Source organism: Falco peregrinus, chromosome 4, assembly GCF_023634155.1.
Source record: "Falco peregrinus isolate bFalPer1 chromosome 4, bFalPer1.pri, whole genome shotgun sequence".
In the NCBI taxonomy this organism is placed as follows: domain Eukaryota; kingdom Metazoa; phylum Chordata; class Aves; order Falconiformes; family Falconidae; genus Falco; species Falco peregrinus.
Genome location: NC_073724.1, coordinates 94,735,289 through 94,762,075, shown reverse-complemented (window position 1 = coordinate 94,762,075; position 26,787 = coordinate 94,735,289). Strand labels below are relative to the sequence as shown.

Below are 26,787 nucleotides of genomic sequence, written 5' to 3'. Positions count from 1 at the left end.
AATGTCCTGGAGTTATTTGGTACAATTTGCTATTAAGGAAAGAGATACAATATATATTCTGTATATGTACATGAACATATACAGAAATATATATACTAATTGCCTCATTTACCTTCCTTTCTGATGATGGGCTGGACGTTGCTTTCAATTATATTAATTTCTGAAAGTATAGAAAATGGAATATAAAGTACATTCCATTTGTAGTTTCCTTATAGTAATGATCAGTTAGATTTGGTCTGGCCATTGATGTGGATAAAATCACAGATATTAATGGATGGAAAAGTAACTCAAAAGGTTTTAGAATACAGATCTTTGTTCTAGTTACTAAATGGTGGTGTATACAAGTCATCTGCAGGCAAAGTCTGTTGGCGTGCTCTTTGCCTTTCTGCCTTATGAAACCCACTGGTCATGAAACCCATGATAATGCAAGCTACGTAATAATAATGGCTCATACAATTCCCTGCATAAAGAGTTGCACAATTCCCTGACACAAATTAAAATCTTGCCCTTTTCTTTTGATTAGGGAACCAACCTGGTAAACAGAGGAAACCCTCTGACATTCAGAACTACTCTTACACTTGATAGAACATCATGGAGAGGACAAGTGTGGTGCCCTTGGAAGATGGAGTTGTTCCTCTATACCTAAGACAGACTCTAGTATTCATTGAACATCTCTGATAGATTGTTATTTGACTCATATCCATTCACTGGTAGAGAAGTCTTTACTGGTAGAGGTCCCAGCTTTCCTGTTCCTGCATTCAACTAAATGAACAGTTACAACTTTCCTCATGTCTGACATTGACCTTCTTTGCTTCAGTTTACAGACATCGCTTCTTGCACTACTCTCACTGGCCATTGGAGATAGAATCATAGAATAACTCAAGTTGGAAGGAACCCATAAGGATCATCAAGTTTAACTTCCTTCTCCTCATGGGACTACCTAAAACTAAATCATATGACTAAGACTGTCCAGATGGTCCTTGAACTGTGGCAGGTTTGGTGCCATGACCACTTCCCTGGGGACCCTGTTCCAGTGACGAACCACCCTCTCGGTGAAGCATCTTTTCCTAAGGTTCAGTCTGAACTTCCACTGACACAGTTTCATCCCATTTCCTCCTGTCCTATCACTGGTCACCAGAGGGAGATCAGCACCTCCCCCTCCGTGGTTCCTGTTGAAGTTGTAGACTGCGATGAGGTTACCCCTCAGCCTTCTCTTCTTTAAGCTGGACAAACCAAGTGGCCTCAGATGCTCCTTATAAATCTTGCCCTTGAGACCTTTCACCACCTTGGATGTCCTCTTCTGGACAGACTCAAATAGTTTGATGTCCTTCTTGTATTGAGGTGCCCAAAACTGCACACTATACCCAAGGTGGGGCCACACCAGTGCAGAGTGGGACAATCACCTATCTTGACTGGCCAGCTAAACTGTGTTTGATGCACCCCAGGAAACACTTGGCCCTTTTGGCTGCCAGGGCACACTGTTGACTCATATTCAACTTGCCATCAGAATAGATAATTGCATTTTTTGTTCCAAGAGTCTTTTAACTTTAGTGCATCCATTTTCTGTTTTCAAAGGTCTAATGTGATGGTTTCCATTTCTACAGAGAAATGTGAGTAGATCCTATAGAAATTTTATCATGTACCTAAATTCAAAACTCAAAAACCAAAGCTTCAGGAGGACCTTTGTCTTCTAACAGTTGTTTTAACAGTTCTACTTTTTATTCAGAAACTAAATGCAAACCCTGAAAAAGGCTGCAAAAGAACAAGTTATTCCTTTTTTACATTTACTTCTTAAAAGGAAAATGGTCAGAACAACTGCCTCTCATGCAAGCCTCATATTTGCACATATGGGAAACAAGTGGAACAGGTGCACTCTGTCCCTCTAGAAACATCAATGAAAAAGAAAGCATCTCATTGCAGAGTTTGGTCAATGCTACATCTTGAAGAGTCAGCACAGTACAATGTTACATCTTGGAGAGAGAGACAGTACAAGTCTGTTACGCACCAAACACTGAACCTTGGCTAAAAACTGGAAAACAATATTTTCCATATGTATCTTGCCTACCCCAAAGAGTTTGAACAGCTTACTTCAGGGTTACTTTCCTGTCAAACATCTGGAAAGGAAAGAAAATGCATACAGTAGCATAACTGCCAGAAACATTCTAATTTGAGTCTTTCTCTTCCTGTGATTCATTGGCACATCTTACTTTCCCAGAATTCTCTTTCTTTTTAATTGAAAAAAAAAAAAAAAGATCTACAATTCAAGATTGAAATTGGCAAGATTTAAAAAGCAATCTCAAACCCATCTGGATGTATTTAGAATGAACTTACTGTAAAACGTCAGTGGAATCTCTTTGAAGGTACTGTCACGAACAAACTATAAATACAGAAAAGTAATTTTAAAATTTAAAAGAAAGTATACTTGGCTTCTAGTTTCCTAATGAATGGGGGTAGGATTCTCTGCTTCATTGATGTAAAAGTTAAGCTATGCTATTTTTCAAGGTCTTTTCATTCGTTGTTGAGGGAGAATATAATCTCAAGAGGTTAGCTGAGTTAGATATGAGTGCCTGTTTTTCTCCACAGGCTATTGAGGCTGGTGGTTTTAATGCCATAGCATTAATTTTTTTTTTACTCAATATTTCCTTCAAAGACAAATTGCCTCAAGGATTTAGAAGTGATTTATTTTGCTGGAGTGATAAAGTGTACTTGAAACAAAGAGCAGATTTGGGCCAGTTCACATTGGAGTTATCCAAATACAAATATTCTACAGATATGTGGTGTTAAAAACATACATTCTAACTATTGAGTGCAGTGTATCATTCATTTTTATATTTGGGTAACTGGGAGCTATTGAATATGTTGTCTGCTGAAGAAACATAGGGACGAGAGAATCACTTACGAATTATAATGTACATGATTTCACAGATCCTGCCAAAAAGATGAAGGGATAATTATTTAAAGAGTACCTTAATTTGAATGTACTTAATCAACTTCTTCAGGATTGTAAGCAACTGATCATTTCCAACAGGCAGATCTGGCAAAATAAATAGGCATATAAGAGTAAACATACATCTGTGTTCGTTTTAATTCCATTTACAGTGATCAGGAGATGTATGTGTGCACTTATACCACTGGAAAAGATAGCCTACAGCATCTTGTCTTCCACATATTTAACTTTCACAGAATTTCAGAGTTGCCATGGTTTCAAGCAAGGCTCTTACACAAAACAGTAGTGAGGTAAATTTGCTGTTTCTTTTTCCACATACGAATTGTCTTTTTACAGGAATTAACATTTTTAAGTTATTGCACCTGCATAACTTGTAAATAGATTCAGAAGAGTGTGTATAAATTACATGAACTAATACTCACCTGCTGGATATAGGAGTTTATCAATAACATGAATGACACCATTGGTTGCCATGAGATCAGATTCTCTTGACTTCAGTTCATTAACCAGAAGAGTATCATTTACCTGGGATAGGATGAAAAGAGACCACAAGTTATTAGGGACATTAAAAAATATCCCCAAACCTTAATATAGCATTCATAGAAGTGCAGCCCACTCTGCAACATGGATAGACGTGAAATGTCAAATCCCTGTTACAAGGCTGTATCAAAGAGACTTTTTTTTTTTTTCAACACGTAACTGTTTTCAAGTAGAGTTTCCCTCCTTGGATGGTTTTAAGAATGTTTGTCACCTCAGGCTCAAAGCCACTTCCAATGAATACTCCTTGTGTCAAGTGGTAAAGAAGAATATTCCTGAGAGCATTTTTGTCTCCTATTTAAAAAGAAAAGTAGAATTAAAAATTAAATGGTAATGTATAATTCTTTCTGGAAATTTTAAGGATTCATACAGACTTGAGCCAGAACTAGGCACAGTATGAACGAAACTATCATGAGCACATACAATTTAGTCTGTTAAGATGATGATAAAGGGGAAAAAACAATCACATGACAAAAAGGTTCTTAGAACATAAACATAGACATTATGAGAACTTTCAAGCAAAAGAACAGAAAAGGAGTCAGCATTTTCTTATTTTTCTATATTATTTTCTCTTATTTGCTTGCACATCTAATCAGATTTTTTGCCCTTTTCTTAACTATGCTCCACAAAGCATTCACAAACACAATGATTTCAGGACCACTAAGCAGTGAGCAATATGAAATTTCACCAAGCTACTAGACAAACTCCAGCCTTAACATAGCTGCAATTAAAGGTAACCATAGCTAACAATTAATATAATTTTTCTCTTGTGGTAACATGCTTTTGAGATGACTGGGGATAACTCACAACTCTTTATATACACACATCTTTTCCCATCTGGGGAAGGAGGGAGTTGATATTTACTTCAGGCAGAAAAGAAGTCTTTTAGAGTGCTGTTTTTCTCTGTTCTTACAGAGACCAGATGCAGCTTGGAGAAGTTGGGAAAAGGGAAAAACCTCTATTCTAGGGATGTTTCTCATATTTCAAAGTTTGACATTTTTATTTAGGAAGAAAAGAAAAAACTCAACATTTCCAAAATTGTCTTAAATGGAAATGGATTCTGGAGCCCAAGCTGGTGTCCTGACAAGGCTGTCTGGTGCTCTGGGTCCATGGAGATTCAGTTATAGGATAGGCTGTAGGAATACCCATAATCTCCCCAGGAGGCAGGGTACCAAGCAGAGCAGTTTTGAAATACATGTGCCATTACGTGGAATATTGACTGTTCTGTTACAAGTTTCATGTTAACATTACATGCTGATGTTGATTGTTAATAGGACTTTCAGCCTTGATGAAACTGCAGTGGAAATACTGTCTGGTTATAAGTTTTTCCTGGTATGTCTTTCAGTGAACATTTTCCTTTTTCTGCTTTTTGCTTTGATCACTTATTTTACTGGAATTCACTTTACTACTGAAATGAAATTAAATGCTCTTTTTCTTCCTACTAAAATCAGCACTCAGATTTTGTGACTGGACCATTCATAAACAGCATCAAGTTATATACAAAGCCTAAGCATGACCATTCAAAAGCTGTTTTCACAAACTGCTTACCTTTGTTTTCTGCCACAATGGTTACTGGCTACAATAATCTTTGTTTTCTGCCTGTCTTACAAATAAAGTATTTCTTTATAGTCCTTCAAAATTTACATATTCTAAGGTTTAATTTTTATGGTGAAATCAACATAATGCCTTTAAAGAAAGCCGAGACAGAATTCCAGAAAGTAATCTCTGCTTACAAGAATCTCACTTACAAGACAAGAAATGGACTTTCTGCTGCAAAAGGATAGGGAGGTAGACTAAAATCTCATCTACCAAGGAAAGTAAGTAGAAACTGAGTCAGAATCATAGGAAAAAGTAGAACATAAAGCCCCTTGAAAAGCAGAATGGCATATAAGTGTATTTTTAATTATAGAAATATTCCAAAATACCATGGCACTTGGCTACAAAGTCAAGTTGTGAACCAAAGATAAAAATAATAGATTTGATAAACTCAATCTTAGTTAGTAACTATATAGTCCAATAAAAACAGAATAATAGCATTTATCAAGTTACTTCACAGCCTTGAGACAAGCTTAAATTCATTATGTAGCTATCTAACATTAGTCATTTAGGCTATCTGCTAATTCACTGTTAGTCACTAGAGACACACTACACTGGAAGGTAATTTATATGACTATTGTAATTTTAAATGGCTGAAGAGATAATTCAAAATCATAGTGACTCATTAGTGGGTTAAAGGCTGTATAGAGCTGGGATTTCTGCTTATTGGTGCTTTGAGCTGGACTCTTTGAAGTCATTAAGGTTTCATGTGATTCGACTTCATCTCTTCAAACTTTGATCTGAAAAGTTCAGGAACAGAAAATGCGACTGACCTTCTGGATGTGGGATTCAAGGCAACCACTCCTGCACTTGTGAATCTGGCATGGGTCTATTACTCTCAAATATACTAAAAATATCTATAGTGCTGTGGCCACAGTCTACCCCTCTAGTGGGAAATTCTATAGGAAATTTAAAATATTCACTGTGCATTTCTTAACTTATGGAAATAAAGCATGACATTAAAGAAATTACTTTTAAATCTTGTGAAAAATCTACATAATTCCAGAGTTGAAAAGTGTAAGATGGAAAGAAATTACATAAACTGGCATTTAGCAAAATATATTCAATATTTAACTTGTAGTGCACAGGTAATATCAGAGATCACTGGGTGGAGGCAGAAAGCAGAAAGTAAAGGAAAGAAAGGAAAGTCAATACTACATAGCTTTTAATGCAATGGTCACAACCAGAAAAGATATCTGATAGGAAAGACTTTTCAATTTAAAAATGTCTATAGCAAGGTTTAGTGATGAAAAGTTGAAGCTAATTAAATGAATGCAGATTTTTAACTTTGAAGATAATTACACCTTGGAATAATACCTTAAGGACTGAAATTTAATTTTAAATTCAGGTTGGATGCATATTTCCAAAAAGATATTTCCTCTAGCCCCCAAGAAAGAATTAATTTAGGGAGGTCCTATGACCTGCTCTATGCAAAAGGTAAACTGTTTTATCAGATAGCTTTTGTGTACAAAGTGCACTAGCCACTTTACCTATAGATCATACATTTGCTCTAGTTTTCTTATGGTACTTACTTATCAATATATCCTTATCGTCATCAGTCAAACCTTTAAAGGCATCGTTAGTTGGAACAAAGAGAGTCCATTCTCCAGGCCGTGACAGAACATCATCTAAATCTGCAGCTTTCACCAGACTGAGGAAAGTGCTGTTTACAATAGACAGACAAACCACAAATATATTCTGTTGAAATGTGGTAACTATACTCGGATCCAGGTGCTTTTTTCCCTCATGTTTTCTGATAGTGCATCAATCTTCAAGCACTGTCATTATTTCCCAGAAATAGACAGTGGGGGAGGGGAATGAGAAAAAAGAGTAGCAAACTGAGGAAAATGGATTTGAGAAAAATATTAGAAGCCTGGATGAGAGCAGAATTCATCAAATAACCCCCCCCACGCACACACATCAAAGAGATGAAGCAGGGGGGTGCCAAGGGTTGTTGCTGTCTCTAGGAGTATCGAGATACTTGCAGGAAGGGAACAGAACTATGTACTGGAAGGGTATGCAATCATGTTGCACCCATATGGAATTGTACTGATTAATTAAACCTCCAGGCTCTGCGGCATTTATAGTTCTGAATGTATCATGCAATCCCGCTAGTCCTCATACTCCTCTCATTCTGGCGTTTTACTGACTCCTATGTGCTGCAAACAACCATTCTAGCATAAAGTCTAGGAACTCTTTCAGCACACAGCTGGAGGAGAACCATTTTATTTTTTCTTTCCTACCCCCTCTTCTTTTTTTTTTTTTTTTTAAGAGGAGGAAGTAATAATCCCTTCCCTGACCTCCCTGCCCCCCAAAATCCAACAACGCACAGTCCACAAGTCCATTTCTCAGACTTGCTGTGTCGTACACATAATTACACCTTGTAGGAAAGTCTCAGTGCTGTCAAAACTGCTACTCACCTAAAACGTTTATCATTTCTCAGCATTTCATGCAATGTCTTTTCTGCTGGATTGATGATCTGTCTGAAGATGTGAATAAAACCATTCCTTCCTTCTTTACTTCCTCTGACCATGCATGAATTTTCAATACATACAGCCTGATTAAAAGAGAAACAAGTGGAGCTATTCACACAATGATAATCACTTATATATATTTGATAATATTAGATGGATGCACACTTCCCAACAGGCTCCTAAATTTAAAAATTATATTCATATGTACTTCCTACAGTGAAATTGTGTATTCTTGACAGGCAATAGCTTGAGAAAGCAAAAGCAGCAAAATTTGGACTAAGTTTATATGGTGTAAACATTTCCAAACAAATTTCCCTTGAGAATGTTCTTAATTAGTTCTAAAAAATAGCTTTAAAAATTTGTTGCTATTGGAGTGTCAAATCTGGAATCCTGTTTCCTTTTCCTGAAAAGTCTTCCATGCAACCAAAGTTTCCATCAATAAAGATATTTATTTTTATTTTTTTCCTAGCTTAATGGCTTGAAAATTGTTGCTAGATAGTCATAGCAGTAAATGTTGGAGGTTTCATTCAACTTCACCGTCTATTCTGTCACGATTTTCCATTCTCATGGTTGGGATATGTGTTGTTAGAAAGCCCCATTCACTTACTGTGCGATACACAAAGACTCTAAGCACTTTTCCACCAATTGTCTCCAGCTCTTGTCCATTGTACAGTTCGTTGAGCCCAACTTTCACTTTTACAATGTGATTCTGCAGGATCGTTTTAAGAAGGCGTTGATCCATCCTTAAGGTGTCATCTACAAAGCCATTTAAACATTAATATATAATGATTTATATAGTGAATTGTCATTTAAGTAAGGTTAACTGTGAATGCTATATTAAAAGACCATGGAAATACTGACTCTTTCTTTGAAATGCTTGAGTTAAGGTTTGTACTTTCTTCTGTGTACACAGAAAATGAATTGTTAAGGGGTTTCTGCAAACTGTCATTCCTTAAATTCAGTCATTAACTCTTGACATAGCTCTGATTAATTAATATAAATAATATGGCTAATGATTTATATGCGGGCCTGCTCCATCTTCTGTATTACTGCTGAAGTTCTTATTACAACTTTTCCTTTATGTATGTGCACCTTAAAACCTTTCCAAATGCACTTCTGTGGTGATGAGTCAACACTCACATTCTTGGGGGAAGGGCAGGATGCCCTTGTGGTCACTTATTCAAATATGCAAACACCTTTTTTTTTTATAGTATATTTGTATGAGTTTTTCTCTGCTTTAATGTACTGGAAAATACCAAACTTCTTGTATAAATTTTTTACAAATACATAAATTGTGAATTTAATGATTAAGGGAACTGGCAGTTCATTAATATATTTCCTTTCCCACAATCTGTCTGTGCATGCATATTTTCTACCTTATTTTAGTGATACTATTTCCATTAACAAACAGTATCACTAAAAATAAGCTGTGCGCCCTGGTAGTTAGGCTTGTTTTGTCTTTCTGCATGGTATGTATTTTGGAAGCATGAAGTATCTCTGTTTCTCTAGGGCTCTTTCCTTGGGACTTAGAACAAGTACTGGGGCTTATTTGGAAAACTATCAGGGTAGCAAATATTCTTGTTTATTTTGACATTCAAAGCATAATCTTTTAAGGCTACTAACCTGAGAAAGCACCATTCAGAGGTGCCAGGAGAGTGTATTGGCCTTCTGGTCTTAGAGAAGATGCCAGTCCTAGCTGTGCTACCAGGTCTGTAAAAGTAGTCTGCTGGGCACCCCCAAGCTCAATGACTTGCTTGGCTGCAAATAAAGGAATAGGAAAAGGTATTTTAAAACACAGTTTATTCCTTTTCCTGATTTGGATTCTCATGCTTATCCATACCAATATAACAAGTAATTTAGGTAAGATCATAGAAAACATCTTCAGTGTAAGATTTTCATACACATCACTGACCAGAATCAGGAATTAGCACTTCATCGATGAGATGGATAACACCATTGCTTGTCACAATATCTTTGCGTTTCACCATCTTCACTCCATTCACAGTCAGACTTTCACCATCACAACCAACTTCAACTGTGTTTCCTTCCAAGGTTTCATAGACAGCTCCACCTGTGATGGCTTCAGAGCACTGGAGAGTATTTAAGATATGGAACTTCACGAGAGCTGTGAGAAAAGAGCAGGAAATTCATATATAGGTGTTTGGACACATATATTCATATATATACATGTATAATATTCATATATAGGTGTGGAATAAATTATTACATTATTACATTTACACTATTTTCAATAGCTTACTAGCTTATCCATCATATTTGCTTATTTACATTCATAGATACTTTGTTGGAAGTTATTTATATGAGAATTGATACTGTAGGCCTTTAAACAATATCTATGGTAAAAAATCTTTGGCATCCCTTGCATTATGAGAATATACCGGTTATGCTGCGATCTCTGTGTAACAGAGTATATAACTGGGTGACCGAGCATGATATGCTCCAAATGGGCCTGTGAGTACAAAACTTTATAGGCTATGCAATGTCGACTCCAGATTTATTTTTTGTTATGACTTACTATACAAGTAAGATTCAGTGTACTCTGTGGGTACCAAAATAATCAGCCAAAACCTCCTGAAGATAAAGTGGGAAAAAAATAACCAAACCAAAAAACACACCACAACAAAAATGTCATGTTTTTTCAGGATTCTATTTTTAGTTATTGTCTCACATTAAAATTAGTCCAGACCCCCCTCTTCATCATTCTCCATTGAGATACTGAACAGTGACTTAATCAGGCTACAATGAAATGACGGAGAACTCGTTTAGTGCAGTGGAACTCATAAATGAGCCTTCCATTTCTAAGTGGTCCATTGCCTTACTGTCCACATAACAGACTGATTCAGCTATTAGTTTTATTGTAGTTCTCAGAAGAATAAGTGTGCTGACTGTTACAGTTTGTCAGAATACATAGTATAAATTCAGTTCAACTTGCAGGGCAGAGCTTGCCTTTTAGAAGAACATGTCTTTTTTGTATGAAAAAACTGTTCATAAGAAAGCTATGGAAGAATTCCACATTCAGATATCCCTGCATTGCTAGAGACAGGAATCTCTATCAGAGCTATGCAGCTGAACTCTTAAAAACATTGATGTACCTATATTTTCAGTTTCTTTTCAACTGTTTTGGAAATTAAGTTTTCAGTGACTTTGAATCTTTAGTAAGTGGAAAAATCAGACGGAAGAAATAATTCTTCCTTTATATATGAGAGTACAGGTGCTCAACTTCAGTCACTAGGATAATGTAGTTTTTATCTTCTGATCCACTCACCTGTATTTCTCATTTGCAAAAAACGTTACATACCTTCAGAAGCCACCTTGTCACCCATGATCCTTTCTAAAACCCCCCTTGGAAGTCGTTCAAAAGCTTCATTAGTAGGAGCAAAGAGTGTGTAATGACCAGGCTTTCCAAGAATATCCAAGACATCTGATGTGATGGCAGCAGCCTAGAAAATAAATTTATTTTAATATTGGTTGTTTAAAATATTACCAGAATACATTGTCTAGTTTCACCTAATGACCACAGGTACTAGACTGAGATCAGTGTTACAGAAAGATGAAAAAATGAATTGACAAAAAGTAATAGAAAGTTAATTTAGTGGGGAAAATGCATCTTGATACACTGAGTTAGCACCTTAATTTAGCACTTAAATTAAATAGCAATCAATACATTTGCATAGGGGTGACAGCAGAGTATAAATTTTTATTATGGACTAAATTTTTAAATGAAAAGTTTGAACATAGAGGTTTTAGCAAATTAGATGAAAGCAATAGTCTAGCAAAGCTAATGATTTGCCCCATAAATAATAAAAATTTATTACAGGTGTATGACTAATTTGTTTAAATACTAGGAGGAGTTTTTGAATCACAACAGGAGGCTGAGGGGTGGTCTCATTGCTCTGTGCAGCTTCCTGAGGAGGGGAAGTGGAGAGCAAGTTGCTGAGCTCTTCTCCCTGGTATCTAGTGCAGGGTGCATAGGAATGATTCAAAGCTGCATCAGGGGAGGTTCAGCCTGGACATTAGGAAAGCATGGCAAAACACTGGAACAGGCTTCCTAGAGAGGTGGTCAATGCCCCAAGCCTGTCAGTTTAAAAGACATTTGGACAATGTTCTAATACCATGCTTTATCTTCTGGTCAGCCTTGAATTGGTCAGGTAATCATACTAGATGACAATCATAGGTCCCTTCCCACTGAACTATTCTATTCTATCTTAAGATTTGAGGCCAGGAAAATTTTTCTCCAGGTTTTTAATCCCTAATGTGGTACACAGGCCTGGACATTAAAAAAGAAAAGTTAAACACAATTGATGAAAAATTCTCTACCTTCTTGTGATGAAGAGGTAAGCAGTCAGAACTAAATAAAACCCAATTCAATGTTTTTCTAAAAATGTAATTTCTCTCTTATTCCTTAAATAAATTTTCTTAAGTTGCTTATAAATCTCATCTGTACAACCTCACAATTTGGGTGTTTCCATTATCAGATCAATCTTAAAAGAAAATACTATAACAATATGTATTTCTTTGGCAGCTACATCCTGTGCTCATTAGAATCGAATTCTGAAGAAAAAGAACTATGCAGGAAAAGTAATCAAAGATATTGTGAGAATATATGATGCTTTAAAGGGTTATATGATAGAGTATGCCAATATAAATTATGAACAGATTTGCCAGAAGAACATATGTAAAACTGAACACATGTGGAATTGACTAAAAAATTTGCTGAGTTAAATTCGAAATACTATTAGCTCAATGTAAGACAGAAAGATAAAGTACATGTGAGAAATTCGCAATCTGGAAGATGCGAATAACCATCCTCAAAGTAATGTCATATTAGTCTTAGGACTGATTTTGCTTAATGGTTTCATTAGCACATTATCTTTTGGGGCCAAATTCATCAAAGCAGTATGAAGTGCAAAAGCATACACACAGGAATTAGCAGGTATATGTGTTATAAACAGGGGCTTACATCCTTTGAAAAGTCAGAAAGTTAAGTGCAATGTGATGCAACTGAAAAAAACCCAAGCATGATGATAGCATGTATCCTGGAAACCAGTAAGATTTTTTTCAAGCAGAGTTAGGGAGGTATGCAAATTAATATAATAGGAATAGGTAAAACCTTATCTAGGATTAAGTGATAATGTCTGCTTAAAGTTCACAGAAGTTAAATCCAAATAGAAGAGATACAACAAAGATTACACAGGAAAAAATGAAATAGATAGGGCTTCTTTTTCAGCTGGAGACTAGAAATGCTTGGTTTTTATATTAATTTTGTTAAGGGGTTTAAATGATGAGGTTGCCTATGACTGTCATGGGCTTGATTTAAAGGATTCAGAGGATCTTTTCCACCTTTATGCTGTTGCATTCAATTTTTTTTATTATTATTTTTTGAGGACATGGAAGAGGGAAAAGAATAAAAGCTATCTGCAAAACTGTGGCTTTTTTTTTTTTAATATGTGCAGCATGAAATCCCATTACACTAAGCAGATACATTCTCCAGAAAGAGAAATTAGAAAATTGGACAGAAAAATATCTACTTCCTCTCTGCAAGAAAAATCCTTCCTACACATTATCTACTGGTGTTCTGAAAGTTGTTGTTAGTTAGGTTCTGGAATTTGTTTGGTTTTTTTAAATTTTTCTGTTGTTCATTGAAATTATTCATATTTATCTAGCACCAGACACTGTAACTTACGTTCACACATTTCATTACCTTTGTATTTGAAGGGAAGACACTTTTCCATGTAGAGGGACACATCCTGTCCTATTGACATAATCTTCTCTGATCCACAAAAGATCAGAAGCAGACTCCCTATGTAAAATATCCTTTGCTTTTTTATATAGCTAGTCTTGCAATATTAACTGGAGTTCTTAACTTTATTTCTGTCTCTTACTGAACTAATCCTTCTTACTTCCAGGTATCATACACATATGGGGGGAGGGGTGGGAAACAAACACAAAAAAAATAAAGGAAGCAAAAACCTAAAAGACCAGAGAAGCATTTTTATTCTTGTCTTACTCTAAGAGATGAAAGATCATCCTCAACTTCAATGAAATCTTGAACGGTATTTCCAACAGCTGTCAGGACACGATCAATGACATGAACAACACCATTGGTAGCAATCTGGTTGCCATGGATGATCCTGGCACAGTTAACGGTAACAACCTAGATTTGAAGAATCAAGTAGTAGAAGATTAAGCATTAATTTTATTATATACTTGGAATTTGATTCTTACAGATTGGCAATTCATGTACTGTATATTATATATTCACTATTGTTCTTTCAGTTTTTGGATTTTTTAAGTAAAACCTAAGATTTGAAAGGCAAACTAAGCTTCTGGAAAGCTAGTAGCAGATTTATTCAGGCTACTCTGATTTCATATTCATGTTTTATTTCTTATTGCAATTATTCAGATTTGTTTTCCCTATCTGGTTAACATGGTGATTGTATCAGTTTTTACTGATGTAAACTGTATCCAACATAAACATTTAGATGCACTTAAGGCAAGAAAGATGAGTGACTTAACAGGGACACTTATAACATTTATAAAAATGAAGGTTTTTTTCCAACCAAACACTGAATGTGTGTTCCCTACAATCTTAAATGCTTCTACTGTGCATCCAATTCAAATAAGAGATCTGATTTAATATTATTTTGTAAACACATGAAGATTAATAGTAGATTTTGCTCTCAGAATTGTTATGATCCTTTTTGGCCACAGAAGGCTTAGTCTTTTAGGAAGAGTTTGAACTTTGATTTCTAAACAGCAAACAGCACATGTTCATTAATTCTTTCTCAGTGATTAGTCTACACAGCAGACAAAATTTCTTCAGGAGAAAATGTATTATCAGTGGCAACTGACTTGCTAGATGTTGAACTTTGTATAATGGATTTTCTTAGCTGTACAAGGAAATAGAGGAAAAAATTCAGCTATAACTGTAAAATTATATTAGGAAAAAAGAAAAAGAGACCAGACTTACCCCATTAGGATAATGGTTAATAAGCAATTTCTGGTCATTATACATAGACACCAGAGTCATGCCATTCTTAAGATCTTTTGTTAACATACGCTTGTTTACCATGTGGTGGTGGAGAGCGTTATACAGTTCAATATTTACATTGTCAATCAAATTCCTGTGAATTTCCTGAAGAATAAAAGAATTTAATGAATTAGAAGCTTCAAAACATTCTTCCAGTAAGGAAAATGTATCGATTGCTTTACCTTAACGTATGCTTTCAATATTCAACAATGGATATCTCCTGTTAGGAGACACAACTTTGATACCTAGCAATCTGGCTCTACTTAAACGATGGTTTAGTCTGATTTACTCACAAATAGAAGATAAGGTCTCATCACAAAGTCATTGGAGGAGCTTTGATTCAGTATTTTTTTAAATAAAAACATCACTAAAGGTAGGACACCTGAATTGCTGGCAAAGTACAATTATACTCTACATCATGCAGTTGCTGGAATTCCAGTCTCTTTCCTCAAAACACAGCAACACTAACAATATTAATATTTGTCATGCAATAATAATGTCATGCAATAAATAAGAAAAAACTTATAGTTGCTTAGTACTCCTGAAAAAAATTTCAGACTCTAGCTTCAGCAATGAGTTAAACATGCAAATTATTTTATTATATGGTAATGTCCTTTTATATCTAAAATATCAATATTGTTTGTAGTCTACCTTATCATAGGCTAGCTGTTACAGCTAAAACATTAGGTGAAAGACACTTTAACACATGCACATGCACGCGCACGTGCACACACACACTTACTGTACTTAATTGCTCCCAGGCTTCATTGCTTGGTGCAAAGAAAGTGAATGATCCTCGTCCCTCAATCTCTTCTCTCAGCTTTGATATGTCTGAATACTGCTGCGTGGAGGTAGCTCCCACAATACCAAGGGTACCGTAAACATGATCAATAGGAGCAACTAAAATAAACGTGAGATAGGAATACTGTAAACTCTTCAGTCACTCAGTTTCTCACAATCAAATCTACTTTGTTTCTTTTGGTTGGACAATAATATTGCCTTTTAGAAAATGTTTAATACAATATTACAACAATGTGCTTGGATTAAAATTCCATTGTCAACATACTCAAAAACCATCCAAACATATTTGCTTGGGTTTTTATTTGTTTTATTGTTGTTGGTTGTTGGCTTTTTTTTTTTTTTCTTAATGAAAAATTAGATCAGATGAAACCAAATGCTGTAATGTTTTCTTTAGAAGAGTTGTCTTGGTTTGTGCCAACCCAACCTGAAATGGAAGGCTACCTATTGAGGACAGGAGTAACTTCCATCTAAATCACAAAAATTGCAATGAAATAAGTGTTATTTGGTCATGGTGGACCAGAATTCTTGTGAGACCTCTTGCTCTTCTGCCAGTGTGTTTGTTTTGTGCATGTATCGTTTCATCCAGAGAATAAGAATGGCCATAGTCTCACAGTTGAAGCACTGCTACATGGAGACAGGCATCTAGAAGTGAGGAATCTGCAAGTGAACTAGTTTTTCTTGGCTTTTCTTATGGTCATGGAGAGGAACAGGCAATTCTAGAGTGTGACTGACCTCACCCTAATGCAAACATCTATAGTGAGATTAATTCACCTGAACAAACTGAACTCTGCCTTAGGTTTGACTAACTATCATTGAATTTAAAATGATTATTTCAGATGTAAGGATCTAAAGTTATAAAATATATTCTTTCTCAGGGTACTCTTCCCTGCTGCAATTAATTTTATTTATGCAAAACAGAATAGCACAAATAGAAGAAATCAAGAATTCCTGTCTTTATTTTCACTCTTTAATTTAAAGGAATAAAAAATTATTTTAATATTTATTTAAAACCTATAACACTTTCGGTAAATAATATTCAAGTCTTCTCAAGAAAAGGAATAAACAGAATTTAAATATGCCACACCTCATGCCCTGGGTTTCTGACCTCACTGGTATGCTTTAGGTTATTCTTGAGTGTGATGGGAATAGGAATAAAACTTCAGCAGCTTTGGGAACTGCAGACACTATAATTTCTCTCCAGTCCAACAACTGGAAGGAGCTGGGAAACTTCAACTGCATGATGAAATTCAGTGCTGGCTGATTTTTAACGGTGTGCAATTTAACTGTATGCAAATGAAGCTGTGTATTCTTAGGCAGTAAATCTTTAAAAAAGGCAATTATTTCTCAAGATGACCTTTGAAAGTCTCCTATATTGTAATGGTTCTCATATACTAACTCATCCATATGAAAATAAACTTGTACCTGCAGGACATCCTCTCATACCATCCATCTTCATATAGCCAGGACAGCACTCATACAAGACAGTTCTGTGGGATATAGATAAAAGCACAATTAAATCATATACAGGACAAGTGTATACTTTTTTTAGCTAATTCTAATTTTTAACTTTTTATTATTAATTTTTCATTGCTATGTACACACTCTCCAGACCTTCATCCCTTTTTTATCATTCAGCCTTTTCTTTATAGACCAAAAATTGGTTATATTTTACAAATTGTAAGGCTTTTGAATTTATGGAGTGACTGTCATCATTAAGTTTAAGTCCTAGGAAGGAACATGGGAGGGGATGTGGAACTCAATTAGAGTTATTAAAAGATTATGTGACTAGAACAGCAGCTGAAGAAAAGTAAATGAACTGTCTATCTTGAAAAGATTCGATGGGATTGAAGAAAGGTAAAAATAAAGAAAGTGAGGACATTGATAAAACCTAGTGGCAGCAGGGCTGTAAAGGAAAAAGAAAAAAAATTAAATTACCCTAACAGAAATTAAAATGACAAAAGTACATATTGGATCTAGGGACTAAACAGGTATTTAGGACAAGGTCCTGTGGATTGTATGGTGATAGAAAGTAGAATGTTAGAGCCTCAGTTTTTCAAGGAAGTCTTTGAAAAAGCTCAGGAGTGAGGGAGAGATCTAGTAACGGACAGACATAAAGCAGGTTATAGAGAAGAAGACAGGGTGGATGGACACAAGGGGAAGTTCACTGTAGATGTAGTGAGGGTGAAAACCAGAATACAAGTCAAAAACAGAGTTAAAAAAAGTATGTCATCACAGCATACATAGTATTTAGCAATACCAGGGACCAGGAGCTGTTATATAATGATGCAAATAAAGTATTCTTCTTTAATAGGTATAAGCTATACATAACAGTGAACCAGGGCTAACTGATAATTCTATATTGTAACATTCAATTTAGCATTGATAGTCTTATAAGTTATAATGTCTTCTTGATTAATATGACAGAAATAAAAGCTCTACCATAGAACTGCTTGACAAATTCTCCTTTCTTACATGAAAGTGCAAATTCATTAAAGTTATCACAGAGCTGATTTTGGCTCCTTGAGAGAGGGAATGCCAGCAAATTATACATTACCAAAGTTTAAAACAGAAACCTTAAGAAATTAGATTTCTGATATTTTCAAATTATGCTACACTGTGGATGACAAATTAAAACATCATGGTTTTACAGAAGTTATTTTTATAGGTATGGCCAATGTTGGCAGTGCTAGAATTCTGAACACTAATTCCTTGACAGTTTTTGCTACCACAACATTCCAGTTTTTAATCTGTAGGTTCTTTCGTGGCAGATGAGTACACTTCTTTCATTTTTCCTAAACTAACAAAACATTAACCACAAACACATTAAAATGAACAGCTTATTCAAATGAAAAGTTGGACTTAAGACCTTCAACATCCAAACTACTTGAAGACATTGAAAAATGAAAGTAGACTGGAAGAACAATAGCATTACAAAGCATTCTTTTAAAAGTGAGGATTGTAATTCTGTATTTGACAGCAATCTGATAGAGCTGGTGAAGATTAAAGAGTTTTTTTTTAAAAAAACAACTTAGTCTTTCATTTCTCTGTGCTATGAAAATATTTTGTCTCCATTCCCTCATATACATATACACAGATGAGATATTCATCCTTCTGCCATGTGCATCTTTTCAACTGAGGAGCCATATACTGAAAGCATTTGTATAGTACTTTTCAATAGATCTCTTTCTTTAAAGCAATTCACTGAATGGCTGTTGCCTGGCGATGGAAGAATAGCATACAGTTTAGGCTAAGATTTTCTAACTAATAAGGGAATTAACCTTATACTCTTCCTTCTTGTTGCATCCCTGCCAGAAGCTAATAAAAAAAAAAAAAGGTCTGATTAAAGAAAACTGTGTAGTAAAATAGGAGTCAAAATGTTCTCCCAGCTGTGTAAAATGCTTTGTCATGAGAAAATATTTCTTCCTTCCATGGGATAGAAAATCTCTCCCACTCACCCCGTGAGCAGCTATGAAATATTGCAGTATTACTTAGCTTTTGGAAAAAATAAAAGAGGAAGCTGAATTATAAGCATAGAATAAGACATGGCAAGTTTAGTCTTCTTACCATGTCCAAAAATGACACAATTAATGAAAGGCAGAAAATTGGCTGAACAACACAGTTAAGAATGAAAATGCTTCTTCAGCCAAGCATTACAAGATCAGTGATTTTTTTCTGCTATCTAAATTGTTATGTACAACTCAGGGTTTTGTTGATTTTTTTTTTAAGTCAGCAAGGGTTACTGTAAGTTCCCACTTACAGTATTCATATTCCCTTACAACTGACTGCAATTAGAAGGTCCATGTATCAGCTGTATTCAAAATGTAGTGAGAAGCATGGAATGGGAGAAAAGGGATCTGTGTGGAGGATCCCACAATAAGATTAGAACCAGCTAAAACTCAGTGCAAGATGCAGTTCCTCAGCACCACCTGTCTATAGACACAGTACACAGGGGAAGTACCATCTCACCCCATGTTATCCTCATCTGTATCTCTCTGCTAGTTCAATATAAGATGGTGCCCAAGTGAAGAAAGCAGTAATTCAGATAACAAGCAATGCTTGATTTTTGGTGTTTTGGTTTTTTGGGTTTTTTTGTGTTTGGTTGGTGGTTGGTTTTTTTTGTTTGGTGGGGTTTTTTTTAAAGATGTTTGCAAAAAAGCATTCTTGAATTTTTAGAGTTTTTGGAATTTTTTTTTTGGTGGGTGTGTGTGTTTGGTGGGGGTTTTTTTGGTTGGTTTGGTTTTCTTTTTGAGTGGTGTTTTTTTGTTTGGTTGGGCTTTGGTAGCACAAAATTGTTCTGACCTGATCCAAAGAAGTATATTCCAAAGGAAAAAGGGGGCACGGCAACACTACCTTAAATCCTTGTTATTCTTGGCTAACAGAGCCAGTTTTCAGTTTATTCAGATCAGCTCTGTGACTCATCTGTTTCTACTCCTTGCTGGCATGGAGATAAAATACTACAGCGAAACAGTGGAAAGACTTCTGGTCCCATAGACTGATTTTAGCAAATCTTTAAGTTGCATCCCAATTGGAAATTTACAGTAGAGGATAGAAAGTGTACAAATTAACATTTTATCGACTATATATTACAAGTTAGGGAGGACTTGTTAACATGGACATACTAACACGAGAAGAACCATTGTCCTTTGGATTAGCATTCGTGTTACAGTAACCTCTTGAGTCACGTCTGCATTTCTGTTTTGCATACAGAGTATAAAACTCCCATTAACAGTTAAGACTAAGTTATAACAGATGTTCCAGTACATCCACACAAAAAAAGCCCCTTAGGAGATTTATGACTTAACTCACTCTCTCACACACGCTGTTTTCCACCTCCAGCCTTGCTCTGTGAGTGCTTGTACAACAGTAGGAGTGTTAAAAGAGGAAGAAGAAGGTAGGTGGTGTGATGCGTAGATTCTCATGCTCAAATCCCCCCAGCCTCACTGCTCAATATTTTCCTGCAGTTGGCTGTAACAGGCTTCTTGTTTACAGCCTTACACAGACTCTGTAAAATGTTTTACAGCTTACATTCCTCTAAATTCTAGTCAGTGAAGAGAACAAAGTCACCACCTGACTTTAGTTCAATAAGTCCAATCTGCCTGTTGCTTCAGACTGCTTTTCCTGACACATGAAGGTATCTACCACTGCATAACTCATTTTAGTTCTGGAGCTCACCAAAATAATGAATTCCCTGTCAGATTTGTGCTGAGAGCAGACTCTCTCTCATGGGAAGACGTGACAGCTATCTAGGAATAAAACCACAGGAGTAGGTTGTATTCCAAAACTGACTTTGAGAATACGCAAGTTTCAGTCTAAATAATCCTCAGGAAATACCCTTCTTTCCAATATGTCTGCAGCAGAATAAAATGTAGTGCCAAAGAAGTCAGTGGTATGGCAGACTTTGCTCAAAAGGTGAAGTATTTTGAATGACTAGTAGCGTGTCCACTGAAGTAAAAGGGAAGTCAGTATTATAATGCCATCTGGAGGAGAAGGAATGCCATCTGGAGGAGAAGGAAAGATTCTGATAAAAACTATAAACCTATGGGTCCTGAAAAAAACTGAAGGTAGAGGTGGGGCAAATAACCACACACGGTCTAGTTTGACTGGAAATCGATCATTATTGCCATCATCAAATGCATAAAACCCTGCAGTCAGTATGAAAAATTACTTCTAATCTGCCTGGATTTGCTTATAAAAAAAAAATCAAAAATCAGGAGAGGAGAGACTGGTTAGGATTCCAGACAGTCAATTACATTCCAAAGAAACTTCTAGGCATTTAGAATAATCAGATTGCTTGTGTGGGTAGGATGTTCATCATGATTTGTGCTATGTCTACTCTAATTTACTGCTGTTACTTTCTTCTACCTCCTTAAACACTATTTAGTAACCAATAAAGTTTAGCTTGGCCCATGAAAATCAGGTCTTTCCCTCAGCTCTGGTGGGGCCATGGTATCATTCTTCATGTCCAGACTGACTTTAGAGTTGAGACTTCAAAGCCATAGCAGCACTTGAAAGACAAGACCATGTGCTGGAATCAGTGTCTCGCTGTATCAGAAGTATAACTCAGCTCTATTTATTTATGGAATGCTGTCAGAGCACTGAAAACATTTTCTTAGCAAGAAAATGGAAAAAAAAACCTTCCTACTACTACATCTTCCCTTGGTCTTTTTCCTAAGGATCCTTTGCAACACTGTGTTATGACATGTAGCATCTTTCAGAAACCTCAAAAAATGAAAAGCCTAAGACACCCAAGAGGAGCTGTAGAAACCACAATCCAAACCCATTTCAGGTCCTTGTCTGACTACTGTCTGATTTACATGTTTGATTTTAAAAGTGATAAAATCATTATTAGAGCCATTTTTCTCACAAAAGTAATAATTTTGGAATCTTAATCGCTTTTACATTAGTAAGTATAGGGATCATGCTCAAAAAGGACCATGAACATAATTGTCAGCCAGAACAGCTGAAAAATGAAACAAAACGTAAAGCTGGCTTTAAAAAAAATGAAAATAATAAATAGGAGAAGGAGACTTTTTTAGTTACGAAAGTGTCATATATGCAGACACACTGAAGAGAGCAGGAGAGACTGTAGCCATATTAGCACTGCTAGTGATGCATACATACTCTGCATCATTTTTTGTGCTCCCCCCCATTTCCCAGCACAAACTTAGGTTGTGTCTGGACTTAATTCTTTGTCAACATAGAATTCTGCAACTTGCTGTAAAGAACTGTTCAATGAATTTCATACATTTAACAAATTCTTGTAGTTGCAGTTTTAACTTGAAAGTATTCTGTTTGGAAAAGCTCAGTTTGACTCAATGTGAGCTATGTGTAATTGTTTAAAGTCAAATATATGTAGAGATACATTTCCCAGAATTTATTATTGCTTCTATGTTTAGAAACACTTTTTTTAACCTAAAGAATGAACTGGAAAATGTGGATCTTATTTACTCATTACTCTGACAATCAGGAGAATAAAATTGTGACTAACATTGAAAATTATCAGTCGCTTCTTGTTCCAGTTTTTCTGTCTAGTTTATTTAATGAATTATTGTTGATCAGAAAAACGTTTTCAAGAGAATTTAAGAGCTTGTTTACAAAGCGAATCACCTTCAACTGGCTTACGTTGCTAACACTGTGGGTATTTTTCTTCTATTAAGCTCTGTTAAGGAAGCCTTTGGCACAAACCCCAAAAAATCTCTATTCCACATTACATTAACATCTAAACCAGTGGTTCATGTTCATTGGGAAAGTTTTAAGAGTACATCTTACTTTTCAGTGGAGTTAAGCTCTTCATACTTATAATATGCAACATGTATCAACATATGTTTATGTCTTAGGGCACACAATCTCTCAGTGACTATTCAAATTCTGTACTGAAATATTACTTGGGTGTTTGGAAGAGTTTTATAGGCTTTGACTAAGAGACTCCTAATATCCAAAGACAAGAGCTGGAATTGAAGCTTGGACTCCCTGTTCACTCAAGCCTTTCTGAAAATGTCACCCCAGACCTATTTGGACCCTGTAAGAGGATAGTGGAGGAGAAAAATAATGATTTCCTGTGACAATTGCTGAGAAAATTATCCAAGTAATTGCATAACAGCAAGAGAAATTGTGGTACATGAGAAAAACATCAGTTTATTGTATTGGGTAAACAATGTCAGTTCCCATTAAATTACTTCATTCTAAGTGGCAAGTGGAGTAGATAAGTTCAGGACTTGGGATTTTGCATATGTTTACATTCTGAAGCTGCTCTATAGCTGACAAAGCAGCAGTGACTTCGACATTTTATCACAGAGAAGGCAATGACGTGTGTTCTGAAAACTGACAATTGAAATACACACACAATTTCAAATGAATGCCAAACTCACCCAGATTTAATCTGTATCCACAGCCACATTCTGATTTCTTTTTCCCTTGTGGATACATGGTCTGAGCACACAGCTCTGTTGGGTAGTGCTGAGTTCTTTTCACAATTGGCCTATTAGATACCTCTGTGGTTTTGGATATGTCACGTAAACTCAGATCTCTTCATGTTTAAAATAGAGCTATAAATACTTGAATCAGAGAAGTACTGCCAAAGCTAATACTTTGAACTCCTGAAACCTAAAAAAGGCTATATACTATGCTGTCACTTTCAATCTTTCTACTCCTTTTGTGATTATTTTTGGCGATAATTATTGGATCAGTTATCCAGGTGGTTTTAGAAGTAGCTAAAGAGAAGCTGTAACCCTGTAAAATTATGAACTGAATTCTTCCTGTGTCTGCATTTGAAAGAAACAGTTTGACTCTGAAAAAATGAGAGTTTTCTAATTGTACATTATATTATCTCAATGAATGGGGAATAGTTTTGAAACAAAGCATACTTACGCTTTCTTTCCACAGATGGCTCCCTGGTACCAGTTTCTACAGGTGCTGAAGTATTTCCTTTTTGTTCCCATAACTTGCTGAAGGGCACAGACATGTGGGCTATGGGTGTGAGTGAGAAACATTTTAAAAAGAAGTTTCTGTACATCTTTGGAAACGTTCTATATAAAATCACAGCAAATACTATTTCTGTTAAGCAACGGTAAGAAGTTAACATCTGGCTTCAGTTCCCAGGGCAGGTGTGTTTTCAACCAACCACAGTGCAAGGTCCCAGTACTGCCCAGTTGGGTTCCTTGGCAAGCCCACCCTCCCAGCAGGGACAGAAGATTTCCTTCCATTTTGGTTTGACCCTCTGTCTCTGATGGGCAGTGACCACCAGCTGTGCCTAGTCAAGTCTCAATATGCCTTACATTTCTCCCTTCCCCCTGTAAAGTGAATTAATTACCAGCCACCAGGGGCTGAGCTGTGAATACCATCAGGCTCTTTCCATTACAGTTTTTGTCTTGTACACATCTGTGCAGCTGAAGGTCATGGGGAAATAGGAGGAAAAAAAGTGCTTTGTTCTTCATGTTGAGGAAAACCCTGTCTTCTGTAAATCTATCAGCTATTTTGATTACCAACCATTTGGAGTACCACAGGCACCTAAGTAAACATTCTGGGAATTACTGGGGACCAAAGGGTAAATTGGCATGTAAATAAAAGGAGTCACAGTTTTCAAATAAGGAATACTTGCTCCTTAGCATGATGGTGTACAGAAGAGGAATTTCTTAAGGTCACATTCCATAGAGCAAAGGCATTTGTCACTAGTTTCTATACTTCTACAATTAAAACCATTCAATAGTTCAAAACTTAGAACATATATTTTACATCAGCAGGAAGCCAGTAAACTTTTTCTATTTGAAAAGCTCAGTGTGTGAACAGCAGGCAAGAGGGAATTCAACAATGGACGACAGGATGGTAAGCAATTGTTATTCACAGAACGTTTTTTTATTTAAGAAGACCAAAGGAAAATATGTTTAGGCACATGTGTCTCCCTGACACCAGCTGTTCAAACTATTTGCATGTCTCTGAGCAGCCTGGCTTGTAAGCATTGTCTTTTGGGTACCCTGCCGAGCAGCTTGCTGCATTGCCTTAGTGGGAACTAAGTTTTACAAGGAGCTCCCAGTATACATTGCCGTGGTAGAAAGCATTTAAATAGAGTTCATTATTTCCTTTAGGTTGGAATAAAGAGAGAAAATACTGTGGGATAAGTGTCAACTTTATTCAAACATTTGAAACCATATATTAAACATTTCTGACATTCCATCAACTGTGAACTGTAATTAACTTCACCGATTCTAAAATGCATGTATTTTATTCATTGAGAAGCAGTGATTTTAGATTTTTTCACATTTTATGACATTTTAACAGTATTTTGTCTCCTTTTGAAACTCCTCAGAAAGCTTTTTCTTTAGGAACAATTCTTGTAAATTTAATTGTGAAAGAAAGATAGTAAAAATTCATAATGAAAAATCACATTTAATATAATGCAAGAAGAAAGGAGATAATAAAGATTAACAAGCTCCTTTTAAAAATAGAAATAAAACCCAGTTACTTACCCTTGATCACGCGCCCTTATTCGACTATGAGCTAAAATCTTGTCATAGTGAGCAGAAGCAGCTGCTTGTTCAAAAGCAGACAACAAAAAAGTGGAAAAGGTGAATAAGAAAAAGATCGTCATCTTTAGTCCTCTGTTGCTTCTGGCAAGTCTAGAAGAGAGAACTGGCAAAGGGTCTGGAGAACTGACAATTTATATACATGTTGGAAGGTGGTGGGAGGGAACCACAGGATCAACCTGAAACTTTGTACCACCCTCCTTAGAACAACAGCTTTTGCTGCCAGCTTCAGTAACCTAAATTAGTACCATATATTAACCACATAAACCAGTCTTTTTAATCCCCTATTGACTGATTTCGTCCTTATTACAGAAGGCTTAGCATTTTATTCTGCTGACACAACAGCAGAGAAAGTTTGAGAAGTTTAGATTTTTGACTTATGATTTAGTATTTATAGCACTGAAGCATCCAGAGGTTGTGATCATTGCGTGTGGTTTTGTTCAAACCCAGAGGAAGATGTGGCTGTTCCCATAAGAACTGCACTGCTTTCCTTTGTTTTCCATATCCTCGCAGTTATCAACTATGAGCTATTTAACTAGTGAAGCTGATGAAAGTTCCAAACAATACTGTTGCCAATAACCTGGAATAGTATTTTTTGTCTTGAGAAAAAAAAGCTGTATTAACACATTCTGATTGTGAAGTAATCACACAGGCAAATGCGGTATTTGCTTAAATATTTGGTTTAATTCTAATAATAACAGTTGCTATTACATAATGCTTTTATTCAGAGCTTTATGCAATCATTTAAATATCATGGAGTATCTGAAAATTGGAATATATACTTTTCTATACTTACTAGTTGGTCCTTGAGAGCCTCTTGTGAATTAAGTGGAAAACGTAATTCTGAGCAGTAAATGAGGAATGAGGCAGAAGGGTGAAGTGACAGGCTCAGATCTCCAGTGAAGTGACAGTCTTAAGGCTCCAGGGACAGCTGGTGCTTGCACTGCAATCCAGGAGTTTGCAATTTTCATGTCAAGGAAAAAAAAAAAAAAAAAAAGCCAGTTAACTATAGAAGTGTTTGCATATGAATACATTTCACGGTATAGTCTATAGATCATTTTAGATTTTTATGAAAAGTGAGTTCTAATGGCAATAATGTGCTGCAGTTTCTTTCTCCAAACCAGAGCAACTAGTGAGGTGCATAACTGCAAATGGCTGCAGCATTGCACTGACATACCTGGGACCGACCTCTTATTACAGAACAGCCACAGACGGGGCAAACTGCAGAAAGCAGAGACAATGATTATTTCCTATATACCATCATCGGTAAAGGTTATAATTAGGCATAGGTATATAAACATTTTTATATATATTAAAAAAAAAATATGATTAAGGTCACGTCTTACATAACCATAGCACTTC

General features: G+C 35.9%; 1 protein-coding gene across 10 annotated transcripts in view; it reads right to left on the bottom strand.

Moving 5' to 3' along the window:
- Nucleotides 1–25,585, bottom strand: part of POSTN (periostin) — a 38,017-nt gene extending 12,432 nt beyond the window's left edge. For 6 of the 10 annotated variants that reach the window (XM_005236876.3, XM_027785929.2, XM_027785933.2 and 3 more), the window contains exons 1-16: nt 25,369–25,554; nt 23,774–23,872; nt 16,829–16,893; nt 15,348–15,505; nt 14,546–14,710; nt 13,583–13,729; nt 10,874–11,015; nt 9,467–9,679; nt 9,178–9,312; nt 8,162–8,310; nt 7,501–7,637; nt 6,613–6,743; nt 3,648–3,778; nt 3,370–3,472; nt 2,967–3,034; nt 2,332–2,377 (exon numbers count right to left, since the gene is read on the bottom strand). In XM_005236876.3, the coding sequence (XP_005236933.2) occupies nt 2,332–2,377; nt 2,967–3,034; nt 3,370–3,472; nt 3,648–3,778; nt 6,613–6,743; nt 7,501–7,637; nt 8,162–8,310; nt 9,178–9,312; nt 9,467–9,679; nt 10,874–11,015; nt 13,583–13,729; nt 14,546–14,710; nt 15,348–15,505; nt 16,829–16,893; nt 23,774–23,872; nt 25,369–25,490 (2,011 nt within the window). In that variant the 5' untranslated portion in view covers nt 25,491–25,554. Of the gene's footprint in view, nt 1–112; nt 161–2,331; nt 2,378–2,966; nt 3,035–3,369; nt 3,473–3,647; nt 3,779–6,612; nt 6,744–7,500; nt 7,638–8,161; nt 8,311–9,177; nt 9,313–9,466; nt 9,680–10,873; nt 11,016–13,582; nt 13,730–14,545; nt 14,711–15,347; nt 15,506–16,828; nt 16,894–23,773; nt 23,873–25,368 lie in introns of all 10 variants that reach the window. The other 4 variants (XM_027785925.2, XM_027785930.2, XM_027785927.2 and 1 more) reach the window with 4 other exon arrangements.
- Nucleotides 25,586–26,787: the final 1,202 nt, after the last annotated feature.